This window comes from Phaethon aethereus, assembly GCF_964289735.1.
Source record: "Phaethon aethereus genome assembly, chromosome: 3".
Lineage (NCBI taxonomy): Eukaryota > Metazoa > Chordata > Aves > Phaethontiformes > Phaethontidae > Phaethon > Phaethon aethereus.
The window spans coordinates 119,463,039-119,482,049 of NC_138576.1; the positions used below are offsets into that span (position 1 = coordinate 119,463,039).

Below are 19,011 nucleotides of genomic sequence, written 5' to 3' on the forward strand. Positions count from 1 at the left end.
AGGCATCTTGACATTTAAGTTCATTTGTGCACTTCTCTGAAGGGAAGATATTTTACCCTCAATACACCTTCTGGTTCGCTTCCTGATCTCAGCAGAAACTCGCTACTCCTACTGCTCCCCCTCTCAAGGAGCAAGTCACATTATACAATGAATTATACCAACAAGCACATCTCTAATAGAAAGCACATCACTTTATTGTGAAGGTCTCAAGTGGAAGAGTTCAACTTAACCATGACAATACTTTATGTATTACAATTGCCTGTTGATTGATGCAGCTATGTTGAAGAAAGCCATTAGCCAAAGTCACCCCCCCCCAAAAAAAAATCAGAGGATATTTGCACCAATTTTAGTTTATACCTCACAACATACCTAGGCTATATTTTTACTATCACAGGGTGTATTTACTACTAGGGGAATGTTACATGGTCTTTCAGACATGAGACTATTTACAGAATAGGCTGAACATTGGAGTTTAGATAAAGCTGAACAATTTTACATGTATAGGAAGTGTTATAGGCTAGCTTCCCTGTGGCTTTTAGCTAGACATCAGGCACTAATGATTTGATTAGCTCTGTACAAAGAATCTCACACTGTCCAAAACCTCGTGGCTGCTGGTTAGTTCCAAATTGTTCAAGATAGATAGCGCCTACTTTGAGCAACAGTCTGTTGTGGGGCCTCACTGTCCCCATTTCATCCTTCTGATGCCTCTATGCAGAACAGAATAGAAACTAAGCTGTTGCACTAAATCGAAAGAGTATTGATTAGAAGAGGAGGGGGTTAACAGTATATAGAAAAGACATAATATACTGGTAGAAAGTTATGCCACCTCAAGGTTACACTGAAGTCATTCATGTTAGGGAAATGCTGTTCTCTCCCCTACTACACAAAGCAGATAGGAATTCCCTAGAGTCCTTGAGAAATAAATTAAGTTCCAAGACTAAGTTAGGGAACTGTTGTACATTCAGAGTGCATTGTGCCTCCATGAACCTTGGCTGGGTGTTTCTGGTACAGCATTGTGCCTTAAGCACCATGACAACTCAGGCTTTTGGGCCACAGTCACTTGTTTTAGTTGCAGGGAAAGTCTCTGGTCTACTAGAAGGCCTGAGTGCCATGGCTGCACACAGATATGTTTTATGCACAATGCAAGCCTGATTTCCCCCTTAGCCATACAAATTAAGACAATATTTATCACCATACAGTTTGATATTACTTCCAATAAGTACAATATTTATTAAACATTTCTTCAGTTTTGTTACATATTGTGCAACAAATTACAATATTCTGCAGCCACAAATTATATGCAGAGTATGAAGAAACTATTAATCAGATAGTGTGATCTTTCCATTTATAATTCTACAAGAAGGAACTAGCAAATCAGATCTTACATATATCTTACTAAATTTTATGCATGGAAAGTGACAGACACTGTTGTGCTGTTTGATACAAAATGGCTAAACTTCATCTTCAGAAGACTAAACCCGACATCTAAACATGCCAATAGAAACATCAAAACAAAAATACATCCTAACCAACCACAGGAAACAGTCTGGTATCAGGAAAAGCAACAAGGATTACACATTTATAAACCAGCACACAAAGGTTTAAAACAGTTCTGAAAATGAAGTTAGCTGTCTTGAGTCAAGGGAATAAAAAAAGTCAGTATTGACCATTTACAATCTCTGACCTTTGTGGAGACGGTAAGAATCTGTTGTAGTGCAGCTACATACAGTACAATTCAGGCAATTTTTTTTCACTTGGGTTCAGATTGCAAATTCATTGTTGTGAGACAAAAGGGGGGAGGCAAGTTTTAGCAGCAACCTCCACTAGACTGCTTGACTGGAGTGCTCTGAATTTTAACATTGGACTTCTCTGCACCACCAGCTGTCGCTCCCGGACCCATTCGTTTTTTAATCTCAGCAGCCATGGTCATGAAAGACTGTTCTACATTTGTGGCATTCTTTGCACTGGTTTCCAAAAATGGAATTCCAAGAGAATCTGCAAATTCCTGCAAATTAAGAAAGAGTGAACAGTGAGCTCATACACCCATTCACACCTCACCTCGCTTCCTGGTGCGCCACTGGGTAAGCCACAAGTTCCTAGACCTCTGCCCCGCTCCCAAACTCCAGCCTGCTGATGACTTGCAAGCGGTTTAATGACCCCTTGCAGTGCATTTATGGCACCTTGATGTCTGTGTACCACAACACTTCCCCCCACTAGAACTTATTCAAGTGCATTACAATCCAGACAGTGCTCAAAGCAAATGCACATCGGTATCAACATACCTTTGCTGTTGTATAGTCTACTACTTTCTTTGTGGTCAGATCACATTTGTTCCCCACCAACAACTTGTTGACATTTTCACTGGCATAGCGGTCTATCTCCTGCAGCCACTGTTTTACATTATTGAAAGACTCCTAGGAGACAAGAGAAGTGTAAGCAAGACCCTTAACCAAGAGGAAAGCTCAGCACTATTCAGGAACAGCTGGGGAAGAATATCAAATTATGTACTTTGTGCGATTCACAACCACAAGAGAGAACTAACACTGCTGTGTTTATCTGTAACGCAGTACTCCCCTGCTTGCCTCAGGACAGGGGAGTCAGAGTCCATACAGCTCCTCAGTCCATGCTCCAAGCCCTACACCATCAGCCCTTCCTCCCTCCCTGCACTCCTCCCCCCTGCCCCACTTATTTTTCTCTGCTCCATATCTTGGAGTCAACAACTTCTACCACCTGGGACTCTTCCTCCTCCTGCAGCAGCAGCAATAAGACACAGCACATATGAAAGCAGAGGAATCCCAGGCACTTACAAAGCACCAGGTATTAGGTGCAAACCACTTTTTGTAGAGATGCTGGAACAACCTTTGCCTCCAGAAATGCAGACCTGCCATGCCGAACTGATACTCAAGTTAGCAACTGAACCCGATTGTTCTTTTTCTATTAATTCAGGAAACTCTACACTTCCTAAGAGCCCTTCAAACAGGACAACTGCACCAGTAATCTTCAGAGATTCTTTCACAGAGAACACTGACTCGGTTGTATCTTGTACACATGCTGACAATTTTCTGTTTCAAATGCCAGTTTTTATTGCAGACCAAAGTTCAAGTACATTCAGAAATCATTCAACAACTTCCATGCACAACTCGGACCTCCTGCTACCAAAGGCAGAGTGAGAAGTATTCACAGAACAATCAATCACCTGGCCAGCAAGCTTTAGGTTAAGCCTAAGATACAACTGCTTTAGAGCCACAGATCCCACTGCTCCTTTTATTTCTGTGTTTAGCCCCACACTAGAAGCTAACGCATATATTTGGCTTGATAAACCTTAATACAGCCTGAAGAACACTGTCACTGTCTCCTCAAAAAGAGACAAGCTGTTAAAATTCCCAGTTTTATTTACTCATCAGCCTAATGTTTTCCACCTGGAAAAGCTCTCCAGGCAGAGGTTTAACACTTACCTGATCTGTAACATCATACACAACTATGATGCCATGAGCACCTCTATAGTAACTGGAAGTGATAGTTCGAAACCTCTCCTGTCCCGCTGTGTCCCACTACAAGACAAATAACAGGATCAGTTACTGCGATGTCACTGCACTGGTGTTACACATTAGCTTCCAGAAATACAGCTCAGCTGACCAGCCATCTACCTACAAGCATATCCAAGTCACAGCTACAGAAGTGGCTCTGAAACTGTAGGCATCAAATAGGACTGGAGAAAATTTTAACTGAGAAGAATCGCACTTTAGTAGGTACTTTTCTGCAAGTGCTCATTTCTTTGGTTTCAGACAAGTGTAGTCAAAGAGATCTCTACTGAAGAAAACATTAAGTTTTGACCCATGAAGAAGCCATGGTTCAGTGGTCAGCAGAACAAAATGTGAGCCAGGGCTTAAAAACCTGCTAGGAATAAGGTCAGAGAGATGTGGGTCTCTAACATGACCCCTCCCTTCAGCTTCCTTAGGGGCTGCAGCAAATGTATTTAAAGGCAACACCTTCAACCAAACCTGCTTCCCTCTTCCTGCTGGGAGAGTTAAGGAGGGACATCAGGTGCTCAACCTCTCCCCCCACCAGGACAGGAAGAGCACTCACCCAAATATTTCTCTCCCTGGAGCCATGTGAAGAATAGGGCTAGCTGCATGTTAAAAATAGTCAAGACTTACAGATGGATTTCAGCAGCAACAGCATTGCTGGTGGGCTGTGCTGGACATGGGACAGCTACACAAACGTCTGGAGGATCAGACTCAGGCTTCCAGCCGTAAACTGGACTCCTGCTCCACAACACAGCGTGGAATCCCTGAGTCATTGCCTTCAAGTCCTGAGAGCCTCTGCTTGAGCTGGAAGCAGCGGCTGACAAGGAGCATGTGACCTTGCATAGATATTAGATTTCATTACACCAGTCACCCTTTTAGAGTGCTTCAAGATTAGAGGAAAGAACTGCCAAGTCTCTTCCCCTGCTTATTCCAAGTGAAAGGCCAAAAGGATAACCAGAAACACTGCCCAGTTACAAGCATTTGTGTCAGTTTTTCCATGCAGGTCAAGAAAAGCAGTTTCCAGCACTAGACAGTGTGTTATTAACAGCTGCTGTAGAATTCAGGCATCTGGGACAACTGCATGATGTTCTTGCACTTACACAAATCCTTGCTAAATACTACAGAATTACACTAGTTTTGGTATGAGTGCACTCCAGCACAGGATTCTACCCTTCTTCAGCTCACAGCCCATAGTGCCTTAAATACATAAGCCTTCTTTTCTTCCCAGGAAAGTAAATTTTTAATGAGCATTTTTTCAGGCAGCCAGCCTTGATAAGCATCCTTCTTTAAGGCCAGGCCATGGGAATTCTTGCAATCTTGTAAAAACTGCCTAGCCTCTTGTAACAGGGAAGATATCACTTATATTTTAATGATTAAAGTACAAAGATAACTACCAGTAGTATGAATGGAATGTAATTCTGTGCTTCAACAGATTAAAGTACCCAGGAGTTGAGAAATACTACTTACTATCTGAAGCTTGATTGTTTTCCCATCTAGTTCTATAGTTCTGATTTTGAAGTCCACACCAATCGTGCTGATGTAACTTTCTGTGTACGTGTCATCCTAGGAGAAAGAGCAAACACAAGTCAAGCCAGCTGCACCTCTTCTGTAGTCACCTACTTTATTATGCAACAGGCAGGCACCAGACAAAGGTACTTTAATTCCCTAACAAAAACAGTTCTGGTCATTCATGGCAAAGTCCAGTAGGTAGCTAGGTATTTTCACTGAGTAGCTACTTTTCAAAAATTCTGCAGTTTTTTTTAAAAGCACTTCACACAACAAGACTTATGTTCCAAAAACTAGTCAATAAAACTCATTTCTAGAAATTGCGCTAGGTCCTTTTGAACTTAGTTTAAAAAAGTCTTTGCTCATGTTGGCAGATTGAAGAGCTACTTAGAATAACCATTATGGTTATTAAAATGCCTCAGATTTTTATTTTCCTTTGATGGTTTTTCCATCTGTATTACACAGCAGCTACCTGCAAGTCAGAGGCTTTGCCTCAGTCATACTCCCACCTGAATTTCAGATCCTTTGCTGCCACAGCTGGTTGCTAAGGCAGTTTAAAGTTACAGCTTAGGTACTTGTGTTAAGTCCTCTGCTCTGCAGTTTGTGTAAATACAGGAAGGAAAACACAGTTTGGTTTAGCTGCTTGCAGGGACTGGACAGCAGGGTCTCCAGCAGGCCTTACAGCACACAGGAAACACTGGATCAGTCCTTGCTACCTTCTAGTGATTGTTAGCTTGCCAGCATGAAGGAAGTTTCTATTCTCAAAGTACCAGTGAGACAGAACTTCATGTAAAAATATACCACAAAAAGCTTTATGCAACCAACAGCTACCACAAAAGCTAGGGGTTTCTTTGGGCTGTGAATGGAAGACACCTTAGGTAGTACATCTGCCTGAAGGGGCACATGCAAGTAAGAATAAAGCATTAAGCCTTTGAGAATGACATGGCATTTATTTCCTTAACATTTCAATACTCAGAAGGGTATGTGTGAAAAGCCTGATGCTGTTTAACCTACAGCAGGAAGAACACAGGTAAGTAGATGCTGTGGTAATTCCTTATGCCAGGATAAAATAGCTTAGAAAGTCAAATTTCTAAAGGAAAAAAGCTACTTAGCTGAAGAAACACCAGATAACTGAGCAGCAGCTTACGCTGGCTATCAAAAAATAAAAGTTGGATTATTCACATGAAGCCAAACTTAATTCAAAAATATCTGCAAGAGAAGCAGGCTCGACTGATCTGGGAATACTGCTCCAGCCTCGGTGTTACTTCCAATCCACGTCCTCCAGTTCTGAAAGCAGAGCAGGTTATATCTTTCTAGTGTTCATACTGGTTTTAACATCTCCCTGTCCTAATACCACACGAACAGTGGTTGTAGTAGCTTTAACTTGGGTGATGCTATTTGTGCACAGGAGACCACCGGTTCACATTAGTAACATGAAACACAACAGGGTCCTTCCAGAGGTGCCTGGAGCAATTGTTTAGGCTGTGAAACTGCTGCCATCATCTTGCAGTAGTATCAAACTCCAGTTTCTAAACTAATGCCCCATATTCTCCCTTCCTTCCTCTCCTCCCACGGCAACATGAAGCTGCACTTTGGCACAGATGTACATAAGGAGTTCACTGGACCCGAGCTTCTTCCACTAAGAGCTGTCAAAACCATTTTAATTTTTCCTGTTGACAGGAAAACTAGAGCTTCTTGCATCAAATTCCAGCCAAAGCAGCCCACCGGCAATTTCAACATTTATTACACACTCACTAAAAGCAGCATAAGGCCTTATTATTCCCAGAGTATTATTTAAATTACTTCTCCCTCTGGCTAAGCAATTGGTAGGCCTTTTCAATGAAGATACCAAACTTCATCTGGCTGAAAATATTCAGATCAAGTAGTAACTGATCAAGGTTTTGCCCTTTTTGAAGATACATTTGTACTCTTCATGCCTGAAGGCACGATGGAAGTTAAATTAGTGTCTTGTTCTCAACTAACAGGAAAGTGAGAATTAAACTTAACTGGACATATTCTTGATATTATTTCTTTCTGTATTACTCAAATACATCAGCTAGAAACAAATGCAGAAGATGGGAGGGTTTTGCAATACTTTACTTATTCCTTGTTATACTAGACCTAACAGACATCAGTCCTTTCAAGCAGTTCTTGTAGCAGAGAGGTTCTTGCCGAGTACCTGGTAGCTTTTTTACATAAAATTTTCAAGCATGATCACTTACTGCAAACCTAAGTAGAAGGCAAGATTTCCCAACACCGGAGTCTCCAATCAGAAGTAGCTTGAATAAATAGTCACTGCAGAAGGAAAAAAACATTAAGTCACTTAATGAGAACCACTATCAAGAATGACATTCCTTATAGCTAGTACATTAGGATGTTTGAGAAGGGAAAATTCACTACTAGGAAAGTCACCTACAACTCCATGTTTCTCTATCCAGTTCAGACACTCTCACAATTTACTTAATTTACTTGGTAAGGGAAGTGCGAGGTAGATGCTCTGAACACAGCACTTGTGTACAACTGCACTTTCCTAGGAAGTTACTCTGTCAGTATTGGCATGACTATCACCAAGACTAACACAGTCCTACTTCAGCCCTTTGTGGTCTAGCTAAGATGAAAATGATGCTTTGCAATTGAGTGACTCAACCAGAGGCTTGAACTTAAATAGCACACAGATGGCAGCAACAGCCTGCTGTCCACCAGAGCCACTATCTTTGCATCTTCTTTAAAGTCAAGGGTTTGATTCCACTGCCCAGCTTCACAAATACCACGTAGCTGCCCAAAAGCATCCAATTCTTTCCTCAGTTTAAGTTACCCAAATTTAAGTTCCAGCAGAATCCAACAGCACAATATGCAATTTAAATACACAAACTATGAACCCCAAATTTAGTGGCCTGCTACAGCAAAATGAATATCTACCTTCCACGATACACTATTAACAGCTAGCACTGACCGCATACTCCACTTGCCTTTCAGGAATTCAAATAAAGCTAAAGCCATTGCCAGATGAGGATACACTCATGCTCTAGACAATGTCAGGTGTGAAAGTAGTAATTCTCAAGTCACACTAGAAAAAGTATCAATTTTTTTTTTACTTAACCTTGAGTCCTCCCAACATTGAGGGAACAAGCACAGTATCATCAATGACCAACCCAGTCTTTACTTCAAAGAGTAGTGAAGATATTGTTGGCAAAACATCAGATTTTTCATTAGTCATAAGACTAACAGGGCAGTTTAATACTAGAGATCAAGCAGCAGAGAAAAAGCAACGAGCCACCACTCACACAAGTTATTTTCTTTTGTAAATACTAGACTAACCCATTCTAGGTTTACAACTCTTCAGCCCTGTAGAGTCCAGGATGAAGTCCAGTTCTCATTTAACCACAAGAGTTTACAGACATATTTCTGTGCCCACTTAACCAAACTGAGAGGATAAAGTATATGCAAATGCCTGAAGTTCAACTGTCCCCACCTATTATTCCTCAACATGACCACTGACTCTGGCTGGCAGGAATCCAGCCAGGAAACTGCATCCATCCCCAGCTGATAACAGCCAGGCAGATGGTCAACTGCTCGGCTTTCTACCACTCCTCTGCTCAAGTGCCCAAATGACTGTCATCTTGGCTGGTCCCAGGCTGGAAGAACACGTTCAGCTGAAACCTTCACCACTTCCCACAGCACTTCTCTCAAGGCTAGAGAGAAGTCAGAAGTGGTAAACATAGCAACTAATAAGTTGACCTTTAAAAATGCAACCTTCCCCCACAGCATAAAGCTAAAAGTACTCAAGGTACTTTAAGTACCCCAAAGTCAAAGGATATCTAGCACTTGACAGTCACAGAACTCACTACTCCACCTGTCAAGTCCTGTACCAATAATACAAGGCAAGATGGTTTTAGCAGAATGACAGTTAACCCAAACTGTTCAGGGGAGATAAGTTACATAAAAAGTGTTCTAAGTCTAAGGATCACTGAAGAAGTGGGACTGTATTGACCAGTGTTACCCTCAGCTGCTCAGCTCTGTTTCTTCTCAGCCACCAACATCACCCAGGAACCAAGGCAAGGGGCTACCCAATAGCAACTGTAACAAGAGACAGGTAAAACTTCTTACCCCCCACTAATAATTTAGTTCCAAGAGCAGAAGAGAAACTCTGTGTAACCTGGAGACCAAGGTAAGGTACAACAGTGAAACCTGGTCCACTGTTAAACCTATGCCTCCTTCCCCAGGATTGTGCATAAACTGAAGCCACAATTGCCTCAGCCTTCAAACAGCTCCCTCCCACTTCAGCAGGAAGTTTTGGTTGTTCAGTTCTCTGCAAAACCAGAATTTTCAGCAATCCTGAAGTTAAACTATTACTTACAGAAAGCACTAATACACTTGAAAGTATTAGAGCTTGCAGCAAGTTATAATCCCTTTAAGAATGGTAACACATGAACATTACCACTATATTGTCTTCACTAAAAGTAGTGGAAAAAAATTAATTCCTTCCTGGTGTAGATAAGGCTTCAGATTGGAGTCTGAAGGATTCACTTAAGAGCCTCCCCTTGCTTCCAAGGGCAATTCAGGTCTCCCCAGTCCCCTAACATCAAGTAACTTGTCTTCCTCTGTTACTCTAGTGCCAAGAGCAGCTCCCAACCAGATCTACCCTGCTATTAAATCTTTTACTGTTCAGAAGCAAATGATAATGGTTTATATACAGCTACTACTTTTAACACAACAAGAACCCAGAAGCCTTAAATACCGAGTTTGCCATTTTTGGTATTAAGACCTTCCCTCACTTCAGGACTTCCAGAAGCAAATGACAACCACAGCCTCATAGGGTGACTCAAGCCACCTGCCTCCCCCCCCACCAAAACCAGGGCCAGGGCTAGTCAGGCTGCAGCATGGCTGGAAATGGCATTAGCTCCATCTCTGACCTTAGAAACGAGTGTTATGTCACAAAAACCTAGTTTTGCCAGATAAGCAAGGCTGACACTTAAACCTCCATCAACTCAGAGAGATTTTTCAGAGAAAAAGAACTTTGCTATTTAGGTTTTAAAAAATTTAAATCATTCCACATTCCAATTATATAGTGCCTTCCCTTCTAGGTACAGTTGCTTTAGGACCTTTTAAAATATAGCAGGGGCCTTGAGAACCAAGTGAGCAGTCTGTTACACATGGTGTGATGCTAGAGGCAGCTTTCAGAGTACAGCAACAGTTTAAATCAAATGAAAATGAAAACAAGCTACAAAAATTTGCAGAAAACTTTCTAGAATGAACTACACTGATAGAATATTTGTATTAATGGGTTCAACTGTAGCGATGCATCCAACAAGCCCCACAGGTTAACTCTGGTATTTGCTCACATTTCTGAAGCCACTGAATTTTGTGCTTTAAACCTGAAGACTTAACTCATCAGCTCCTCCAGTTTAGGGAGCCTTCACGCAGCAGGCTGAGCTACACAGCATAGCCTTCACCACACTACTTGGAGATATGGTGAATTCAGATTTATCATTCAACTATTTCTCACCATTTATATAAGCAAGTCTACTTAGCACCCATAAGAGAGCACACTGGAAGAATACGCACAGCAAGGCAGGTAGGTACTGTCAGTAAGAGTGAGGCTTTCAAATCCTCCCCATCAGGAAGAAGATATGGTAACCTCCTCTTGCCAAAGAGGAAGGCTAGATATGCCAAGTTTAGTTGCATCTTGCAAAAAAGGCACCTCAGAACAACCCTGAAATTCTTTGAGCAGGAAGCAGCATCCTCCTGTTACCTGCATTTTCCATGCAATAGGTAGCAAGTCCAGCAGAAGACCAGAAGTCAAGTTGAGGACAGCCCTGGCCAAAGCTGTGTGGAACAAGGGATCTGTGGGCCTCTAAGAAACTGTTGTTTATACACGTAGACAAGTAGGGATTTTTTTTTAAATGCCAGGAAGGTTTTATGCCAAAGCCGACAAGACTAGGTAGTCATCTGTCTCCAACAAGGAACTGCTGGAATCAGCTTTAATCACTGGTGTCAGCTGTAAGTTTACTGTAAACAGGTACTCTCAGCAGCCTCAAATCCCTAGTCTTTGTTCTACCACCGAAGAAATTTTGAAGAGGAGCATGACTGTCACTGATTACACACTGCTGGTCTAAGTAAACAGAATCCAGAAGACATAATGCCACTTTGCATCACAGATTGCTGTTTAGAAAGGTTAGAACACAAACTATTTCAGACAATTCCAACCACCCAGAAGCTGTCACTTGATGTCATCTACTGAACACCACCACACAAGACTGAACACCCCCCACCCCGACATAGTGTCTAACACTCCTGAAGAATGCAAAAACCCCCAGATTTACTCCAAAAAGCACTTGGTTTCCTCATGTCCCCTTGAGGAAGGTATATAGAACAAGATCCAGACACTATAGAGCACTGATCAAGATTAATTCCCAATACCACTTGGCTGTTAGATAGTTCATCCACCAGTGTGTTTATACTAGTCAGCCTACTACATGCTAATTGCAAAAGGGGCAGGAAACACTGAACCTGACATGATCTAGTCATAACGGAGTCAATATTGACATTTTGCTCATTTAAACACCATAAGAGGGGGAAGAGCACAGAAGGAATATATCCCAGAGCTAGGAAGGCAGGTGTTTTGAGACTTTAGCTTCCAAACACTAGTATCTCATCCATCACTCTCCAGTTCCTTCACCCAAATGACAAAGCACAGTAACTAGTCCACTAGGCTGTCCCACAGCCACAAAATTTTAAGGAAGCTCTCAGAAGCACACTCAACCCCTTTCAAAGCCTTGCACCAGCAGTTTCTAATCCTGTAACTTGAATAAGAAAATTGAAGGAGACAGGTCTTTTTATTAATAAACTTTAACTAGCTATCCCACTGACCTCAGAGAGTTCTGGGATATTCAAGAGAGGGGATTTGGGGCTAAAGCCTGATCGGAAGCTATGATAAGGAACTAAGAACGTGCTACATTATAGGCAAGGCACTTCCAAAAAGACAAACAGACATCAGTACCTCTATCTGTTACAGGTAGCTACAAGGAATAATGTTATAATCCCGTAAGTCTTATTCCTGGTTTAACACTGATCCAAGTATACATGTTACATTGACAAATACTTTCTATCTCGGCACACTCTTCCCATCTCCTATCCTCATCCTGCAGACACAACCTTGCCAGGAAGTGGCAATTTAATACTACAAATTAATCTACAGCTTTTCCTCTTCGTTTTGCTTTCAAGAACTCTGCTGTCCTCCACATCAGGAATAAGCACTCTTCACTGAGAAAGCATCTCCCTCAAAATGTTTTCCCCACTTTCATAGCAGCATTCAGTATCTCATTGCAGGGAGCTACTCACCGCATCAGAGCCTAAAAAGACAAGAGTCTTCAAGAAAGACAAATAAATCTATAGAAAAGCCCCCTTCAACCTTTTTCTGCACAGTGTTAGTGGCCTAACACTTTGCAGGCAGCTTTATACTACTAAACCCAGCATTCTGCATGGTAAATTTGAGTTTAAGAGTCATTACGACCACAGAGGCACCAACAATTTGTTGGTCTTTCACCCACTGACTACCTCCAGCTACTGTTTTGGTGTTTTCCAAAGCCACAGGAACAAGCTTGTTCTGTAATCTTGCCAAGATGTAACCTGAGTTCCTGGCTGTACCTCCTAGTTTTCACCAACTCCCTCACACTAGCTAACAACTACTTTGCCTTCTACTCCTATTTGCTCTTCAGGTGATTTTAATGGGAACAGTGCACCTGCAACCATAGTGCCATAAGCAGAGAGCACAAAAGCCATGACCATGCAAGTCAGTAGCCTCAGCTGTGTGGAAAAGCATGCTCTGAGGATAAAAATTGTTAAGAGTGTCATCCATGAACAGAAACAATGGGTATCTAGAGTAGTAATGACATACCACAGATGCATTTCAATACCATAACCACTTCAGTTACATTAGAGGGCACAGTGGCTTCATCATCCCAAACTGGAGTGCCAGCAAAGTCAGCTCTAGTGAAAGAATCCTAAAAACACTCTTCAACACTAAAGTGTTGGGAGTGCAGCAGCTGGTTTTTAAAGTGCTTTTTAAACTAATCTGAAGTCTCTCCTCTTAATCACTCAAAAAAGAGCCATAGTCAAAACGAGGTTTGTTGTCCCCAACATCCTGGTGGGCAAGCCACTGCTCTTACAGTTGCCAGGATACAGAAAACTATTGACCAGAGAACTCACACATCCTTACTCCCGAGCAGGCCAACTAGAGAAAAGAGCCATATTCACACGACAGGGTACAACGACCCTCCAAAAAAACACAAACTGTGCCATCACCAGGTTTTCTAGCCCAAGACAGCCCCAAGAGCATTTCATTATCAAGTCACAGAATTGCAAAATCTACATGGGCAAGAAGTGTTTTGCAAGAGCCATGTGACACACACATGACTTGCAGCTAAAGTGAAGGGTGGACCTCTGACTACTAAGCTGCCAGCAGCAACCGGCCAGGCAGATCGGCTTTCACAAAGAGCTGGCTTTTTCGCCCCTCTCACTTGTTGGAGCCTAGGCTCCGGTGCGCATTTTCGAGGGCCGGGAATATCGCCGCCAACTGCGCCCGTACTTACTTCGCCGCCGAGAGCGATCCCGGGGAGGGAGGCGGGACGCCGAAGACACCCCGCATCACCGGGCGGGCCCAGCGCGCCGGTTTACAGCAGGGACATAATTAACTTTTCAAACCCACCCTCCCCGGCCCGGTGCCCGTAACCCAAGCCCCCAGGAACGGCAGCAGCAGGCCTAACGCCTGACCTCCGCCGCCGCACGGCCTCCGGGCACGGCTCCCTCGGTGGCCGGGGGCAGACGATGGGCCGCCGGAGGCCCTCAGGCCCAGCCCTTCCCTTCCGCCCTCCCCCACCCCCCGCGCCAGGCCCAGTGGCGGCCTCCTCTCCTCCCCCCTCCGCGGCCTGGCGATCGCGGCCCCCCCCAGTGTAGGGCTGCGGCGAGGCCCTCCCCCGGCCCGCACTCACTATTCGGGATTCATGCTGGACATGTCCGTGGGGCCCGCGGCCCAAGGGACGGCGAGCGCGCTCTGAGGGGGGGCGGTCGCGGCCTGGCACCTCCCGCCGCCGAGGCGGGCGCTCCGTGGATGCAGGCGTCCAACGGCTCCCGCCTTCGCCCGGCGCTCGGCTCGGCCTGCCCCTCCGCCGGCGCCCTGCCCGCTCCGCGGCCTCCGCGCTCGCTCCTCAGCCCAAAATGGCTGCCAGAGCCCAACCAGGAAACGGGGCGGCCTCTAGCCGAGCAGGGCTTACATGGCCGGGGGGCGGTGGCGAGGTATGCCGGGAAAGCGAGTTCGCGTCGCCGCCGTCGACCCGCGCCACCGGGCGGCCGCGCCCGCCGCCGAGGGACTCGCTTTCCCGGCGGGCCCTGCGGCGGCAGCAGCGCATGCGCCCCGAACGCCCTTTCTTCCCTCGGCCCCGTCGGCTCGGCGCGGAGGCTGGCGTTGCCGATTGGCCGGGGAGGAGCCGGCTTGCGGTGACGTCGGCGGGCAGACGTGGCAGCTCGGACGAGTCACCGCGCGGGCAGGAGAGGGGCCTGGCCTCGGCGGGCGGGGCGGGGCGGGGCGGGGCAGGGCCCTCCCTACCCCGCAGGCGCCGGCGGGGGGCGAGCGGGAGCCCCGGCCGGGACACGGCGGGCTGGGCTTGGCTGCGGCGCCGGTGGGGACAGGGCCTCCCCTGCCGTGAGGAGCCGCGCCCAGGCCTCCCTCCCCGCTGGGATCGACACCCGCCCCGGTATGGCCCAGCCAGAGCTTTATTTTTTCCCGTTTGTTACATTTCCTCCGCTCCAAAAACAGGAGGCCCCGAGCCCGGTCTCGGGTGTGCTGGTGCCGGGCATCCACGTACCAATCGGGTATTAAAATGCTTCGCAAAGGCCGTCGGCCGGGGGAGGGGGGTGAGGAGGGAGGAGCGAGGCAGGCCCGAACGGGAGAGCGTTATAAACATTTCACCTTTAAAGGGAGGAGAGGCCGGCTGCGACGGCAGGGAGGTCGGGAAGCGGGAGGTGGAGGACAACCTGCTCTGCGGCGGGTGAGGGGTAAAAATGGAGCCCTCGTCATAAAAATAGGGACACCGGCGGTGGCTGGCAGCGCAACGACGCCTATAGCGGAACAGGGTGTCTGTAGGGGTTAAGACCTTTTTCCGCCCCATGCATTAATAAGTAACAGTCCTTTTTTGTACTGCCACTGCATCTTTGATTAAAAGCATTTTACAAGCATTAATTGGTCACATTTCATAACATTCTTTGGGCACAGTAAATATTACTATGCTTATTTTGCTGCTGGGAAACAAGCATGGAGAGATTGTCACACGCCTGGGATCTTGGCACAAACGACTTGTTAAAGCTGGAAGAATTGAGAATATAGGCACCTAGTTTTCCTGTCAACCACTTAAATTCTTATTGACTATCAAGTTGTATCACTGGCGTTTTTAGTTGTTTATGCCTTCAGATTTATTCCTAACAAAGTCGTAGCCTTTTCAACACCGTCGGAAAGCGCACATCATTGCAACGCTGTACGTCGTTCTAGACTCGTACACAGAGCACTGCTAAATCCTACAAGTCTTAACAGCTTCTTGTAATCAGCTCGAGAATTTAAATCCCCACTAAATACATATTATCTGACATTATTTCATTACAAAGGGCATAGTATAATACATTGACCAAAGTTTATCTTCCAACGGGCTCAAAGGCCAGGAGGAACAATCCGCAAATGGATTGCGAGATCCCTGAAGCGTCCTGTGCGGGGAAGCGTGTGTAGAACCTCATCTTCGTATGGCGAGATGGGAAGTGTTACAGCAGCCATTTAGATGTTAATCTGTTCATGTGCCCACTTCCACCAAGCTGCAAGTCACTAGCCGTGTAAGTACACCAAGGGACTACTGAAATAACCGGCGTGAATGGGAGTCTTTCCATTGGACAGCAACAGGACAGAGCTGAATCCCCAGAGGAACTGAAATTGCACAGACTTGTCCTTTTTTCCCCCTGCAGTAAGATCATGAAAAGTCACTCGCGCTCCATGCAACTTCATGGTTTTAATATAGTTATCTTCAATTCCTTAAAAAAAGTCAATAAACTGTGCTGACTATAATTGAAAGTATGGAGCATTCATTAAAAAAGGTTGTGGGTTTCCTTTGCTTTCTTGCATTGCTTGTCAGGTAATGTAATCTACAGATGAATCTACCACATAAATTACTGTACAAACTGCTTCTGTGGTGGCCATTGTTGAAGATTCTACTTCTCTTTCCCTATTTGTGTATTTCTGAAACAATACCCATTTTGTTTGCTGTTTTCCATCAGAAATCCAGCGAATCCTTTGAAACTCTCTCTCCTCTCTCGTACAGCACGACTCTTGAGATGCTTGGTGGAAGGTGACCAGGTGTGCAGGAATATCCCAGATCACAAAATGCATTTAGCAGACAGCACATCATTTTCTGCTGAATACAAAAATTGTTTTTGCAGGGACATTTTTAACATTTGTGCTTTTACTTTTCTCTTCCCCAGTGAAACAAAAAGCTCCAACAACCCCAATTCCTTATTCTGAGAAATAATGCTTACAGGCCACAGTAAATAGGGCTGTGCCACATATGGTGCTGCATAAATGTATCCAGCAAAGCCAGAGCAGACTCGGGGACAAACTGACACCAGCACTAGCTAACTATGAAAGCCACAAATTAGATTTACTTCTGAAGTAGGGCGCAGGTTAATAAGAGCGTGGGATGCTGTTTGATCTCGGAGAAATAATAGCTTCCGTGTCTGAGAAAAGCATATTTAATCCGTATGGCTGAACCAGCGGTGTTGCAGGCATAGCAACCCATGGCTCCAGGCTGGGTGTAAGGGTGGTGCGAGAAGTGGGTCTACTTCAGCTCTGCAGGGAGGCGCAGGGAGGGCTTTCCGCTGCACATGTTGCAGGCTGAGGTCATCTGCTGCTGTGATGTCATCTGCAGCTGAGTGTGTGCATGTGTACCCGTTTAACTGGCTGAACCAGCTCAGGACCCCTGCCTGGCTTTCTATCTGGGATCGGAGTGATGATTTATAACCCATGTATCACATTCTGTCCTGTTCCTCCTCCTTCCTTAAGAGGGTATTTACAGTTCGTCTTGAACACCACGAACCACTGCACAGTTAGAGGCCTCGCCTGTCTCTCGCTAATAGGAATGTAATGCAAGGAGCAATATCAGATGCCAGTTAGGGAAACATTATTCATATACCTTCAGGGCTGAATTCTGCCTGTGCCAACAGAGGCTGATTTTATACTGTCAGTGAAATCAGCTGCAGAATTTCCTTTGGCTTGGGCTGTAGCATTCTACCAGAGCAGCCTAAGAAAAGCTGTGAGCACAGGTTACCTTAAACTGTAATCACCTTCCCCAGTCCTGTCCACCCTGGGGCAGTGTCCTGACCCAGTAACTCGTGTTTTTGAGTTGAAGTCTGCTGCTTCCTGGTTCCACTCAGGTGACCTGCCATCCCCTGCTCCCATCTCTCTCCTCCCTAGGCCGCAAAAGGCACATGCCAGAGGAGGCTCTGGGACACAAGGGGACAGGAAGATGGAGGACAGGAGGGAGAGAGAAAGCAAGCTGCAGTGGCTGCAGGCAGGTGTAAGTGGGGAGAGGAAGGAGGAATAACACCACAAATGATGGAGGAGGAGTGTTACAGCTGCATGAGCTCAGGTTTTGCATTGCAGTACGGAGCCCACATGCCTGCTGTGCCATGGGGCTGCCGGTGGGACTGCGAGGGTATTGCCCATGTGGATCACAGCCTGCAGAAAGCAGCGAGCTGCATCGGCTTTGTTCTACCTTCCTTTTCTGCCCTAATTTCATATGAAATGGTCATTATTTTTTAGCAATGTAACCACACCACACAGTCACTGGGCAAAGGAAGGTTTCAGGTCTGCTCTCTAGCACAGTTTTTACCCTGAAAATGTCTGTCTCTCCCCTGTGTAACAGTTCTTCAACCAAAGGTAGGGGGAATCAGGCTTCTGACCCAGTACTGTCTCCCCGTAAAGCTGTCATGTTAGCACAGCGGTGTTCAGATATCGTTTGGCTCCTGCCAGTGTCCTTTCCCCTAGATATGTCCGAAATCAGAAAAAAAACAATTTAGGTATTTATTTCCCCTCCTGCCTTCCTCTGCTCTTCCTTTCCACTCCCTCTTCTCACTGTCTGATCCATGTAGTGGGAAGCTCGCAGGCTGATAGAAGCACAACAGCCACGCGGAGAAGGTCAGGTACCAGGAATGCACAACAGCGAGCTGAGACGTTCCAGCTGACTCTTTTGATACTGAGAGCGCTGGGGAACAAACACTGATTTTAGCTTATCAATAGCAGCATGTCTCTCACATTGTCACAGTCCTCCCATATATGTAATCTCTCTGAAGGACTTGTCAGCTCCCAGTTTTTCTGACAATATAACCAGTCCATTTCTGATGTGCTGGCAGCACCCCTAAAATGGTGTTAGCAAATTCTTCTCCTTATTAATTCTTGATTTAGGAACTAAAAGGCAAAGGAGAAGTAAGTTGCTGATGGACCTGTGGGTGCCACTGGGAGGGACAGAAATGAACCCGTACTCAGGTGTAGTCTGAGGTCAGAAAAACAAGTGGAGAGGAAAATGGTATTCTGGAACCGTTTAAAAGAGCTGGTCCACTATCACACACTGCTTCTTACAGGAGGGAGGTAACCAGGTGGCCATAGCAGGTCTTACCAGTCTGTACATCACCAGGAAACAGCTGATGTACAGCTCTACCTCTTGTTTTTGCCTCACACGGCCTGTGCTTTCACATCCTTTCTTCACCCCACAGTGAGGGGAATGGAACCAGAGGTTTCACGTTGGTCCAATCACAGGCAGAAGCCAAGCAGATGCTGTCAGGGTAAAGTGTCCACAGCACTTGGTGGATGTGAAGTATGGATATCAGGATGCTTGGAGAGCAGATGTCCAGCTCTGGCGAGCTAAATCTCTTTTGGGAAACTCCTAGA

The 19,011-nt window shown here is 45.4% G+C and overlaps 1 protein-coding gene across 1 annotated transcript; it reads right to left on the reverse strand.

Moving 5' to 3' along the window:
• Positions 1 to 1,807: 1,807 nt before the first annotated feature.
• Positions 1,808 to 14,440, reverse strand: RAB1A (RAB1A, member RAS oncogene family; the record flags this gene model as incomplete). Its single annotated transcript, XM_081997155.1, is given in 10 exon segments — positions 1,808 to 2,005; positions 2,283 to 2,414; positions 3,456 to 3,551; positions 4,995 to 5,090; positions 7,256 to 7,328; positions 14,024 to 14,106; positions 14,109 to 14,156; positions 14,159 to 14,236; positions 14,238 to 14,375; positions 14,378 to 14,440. Coding segments are annotated over 10 exon segments (1,005 nt in total).
• Between the last annotated feature and the right edge of the window lie 4,571 nt (positions 14,441 to 19,011).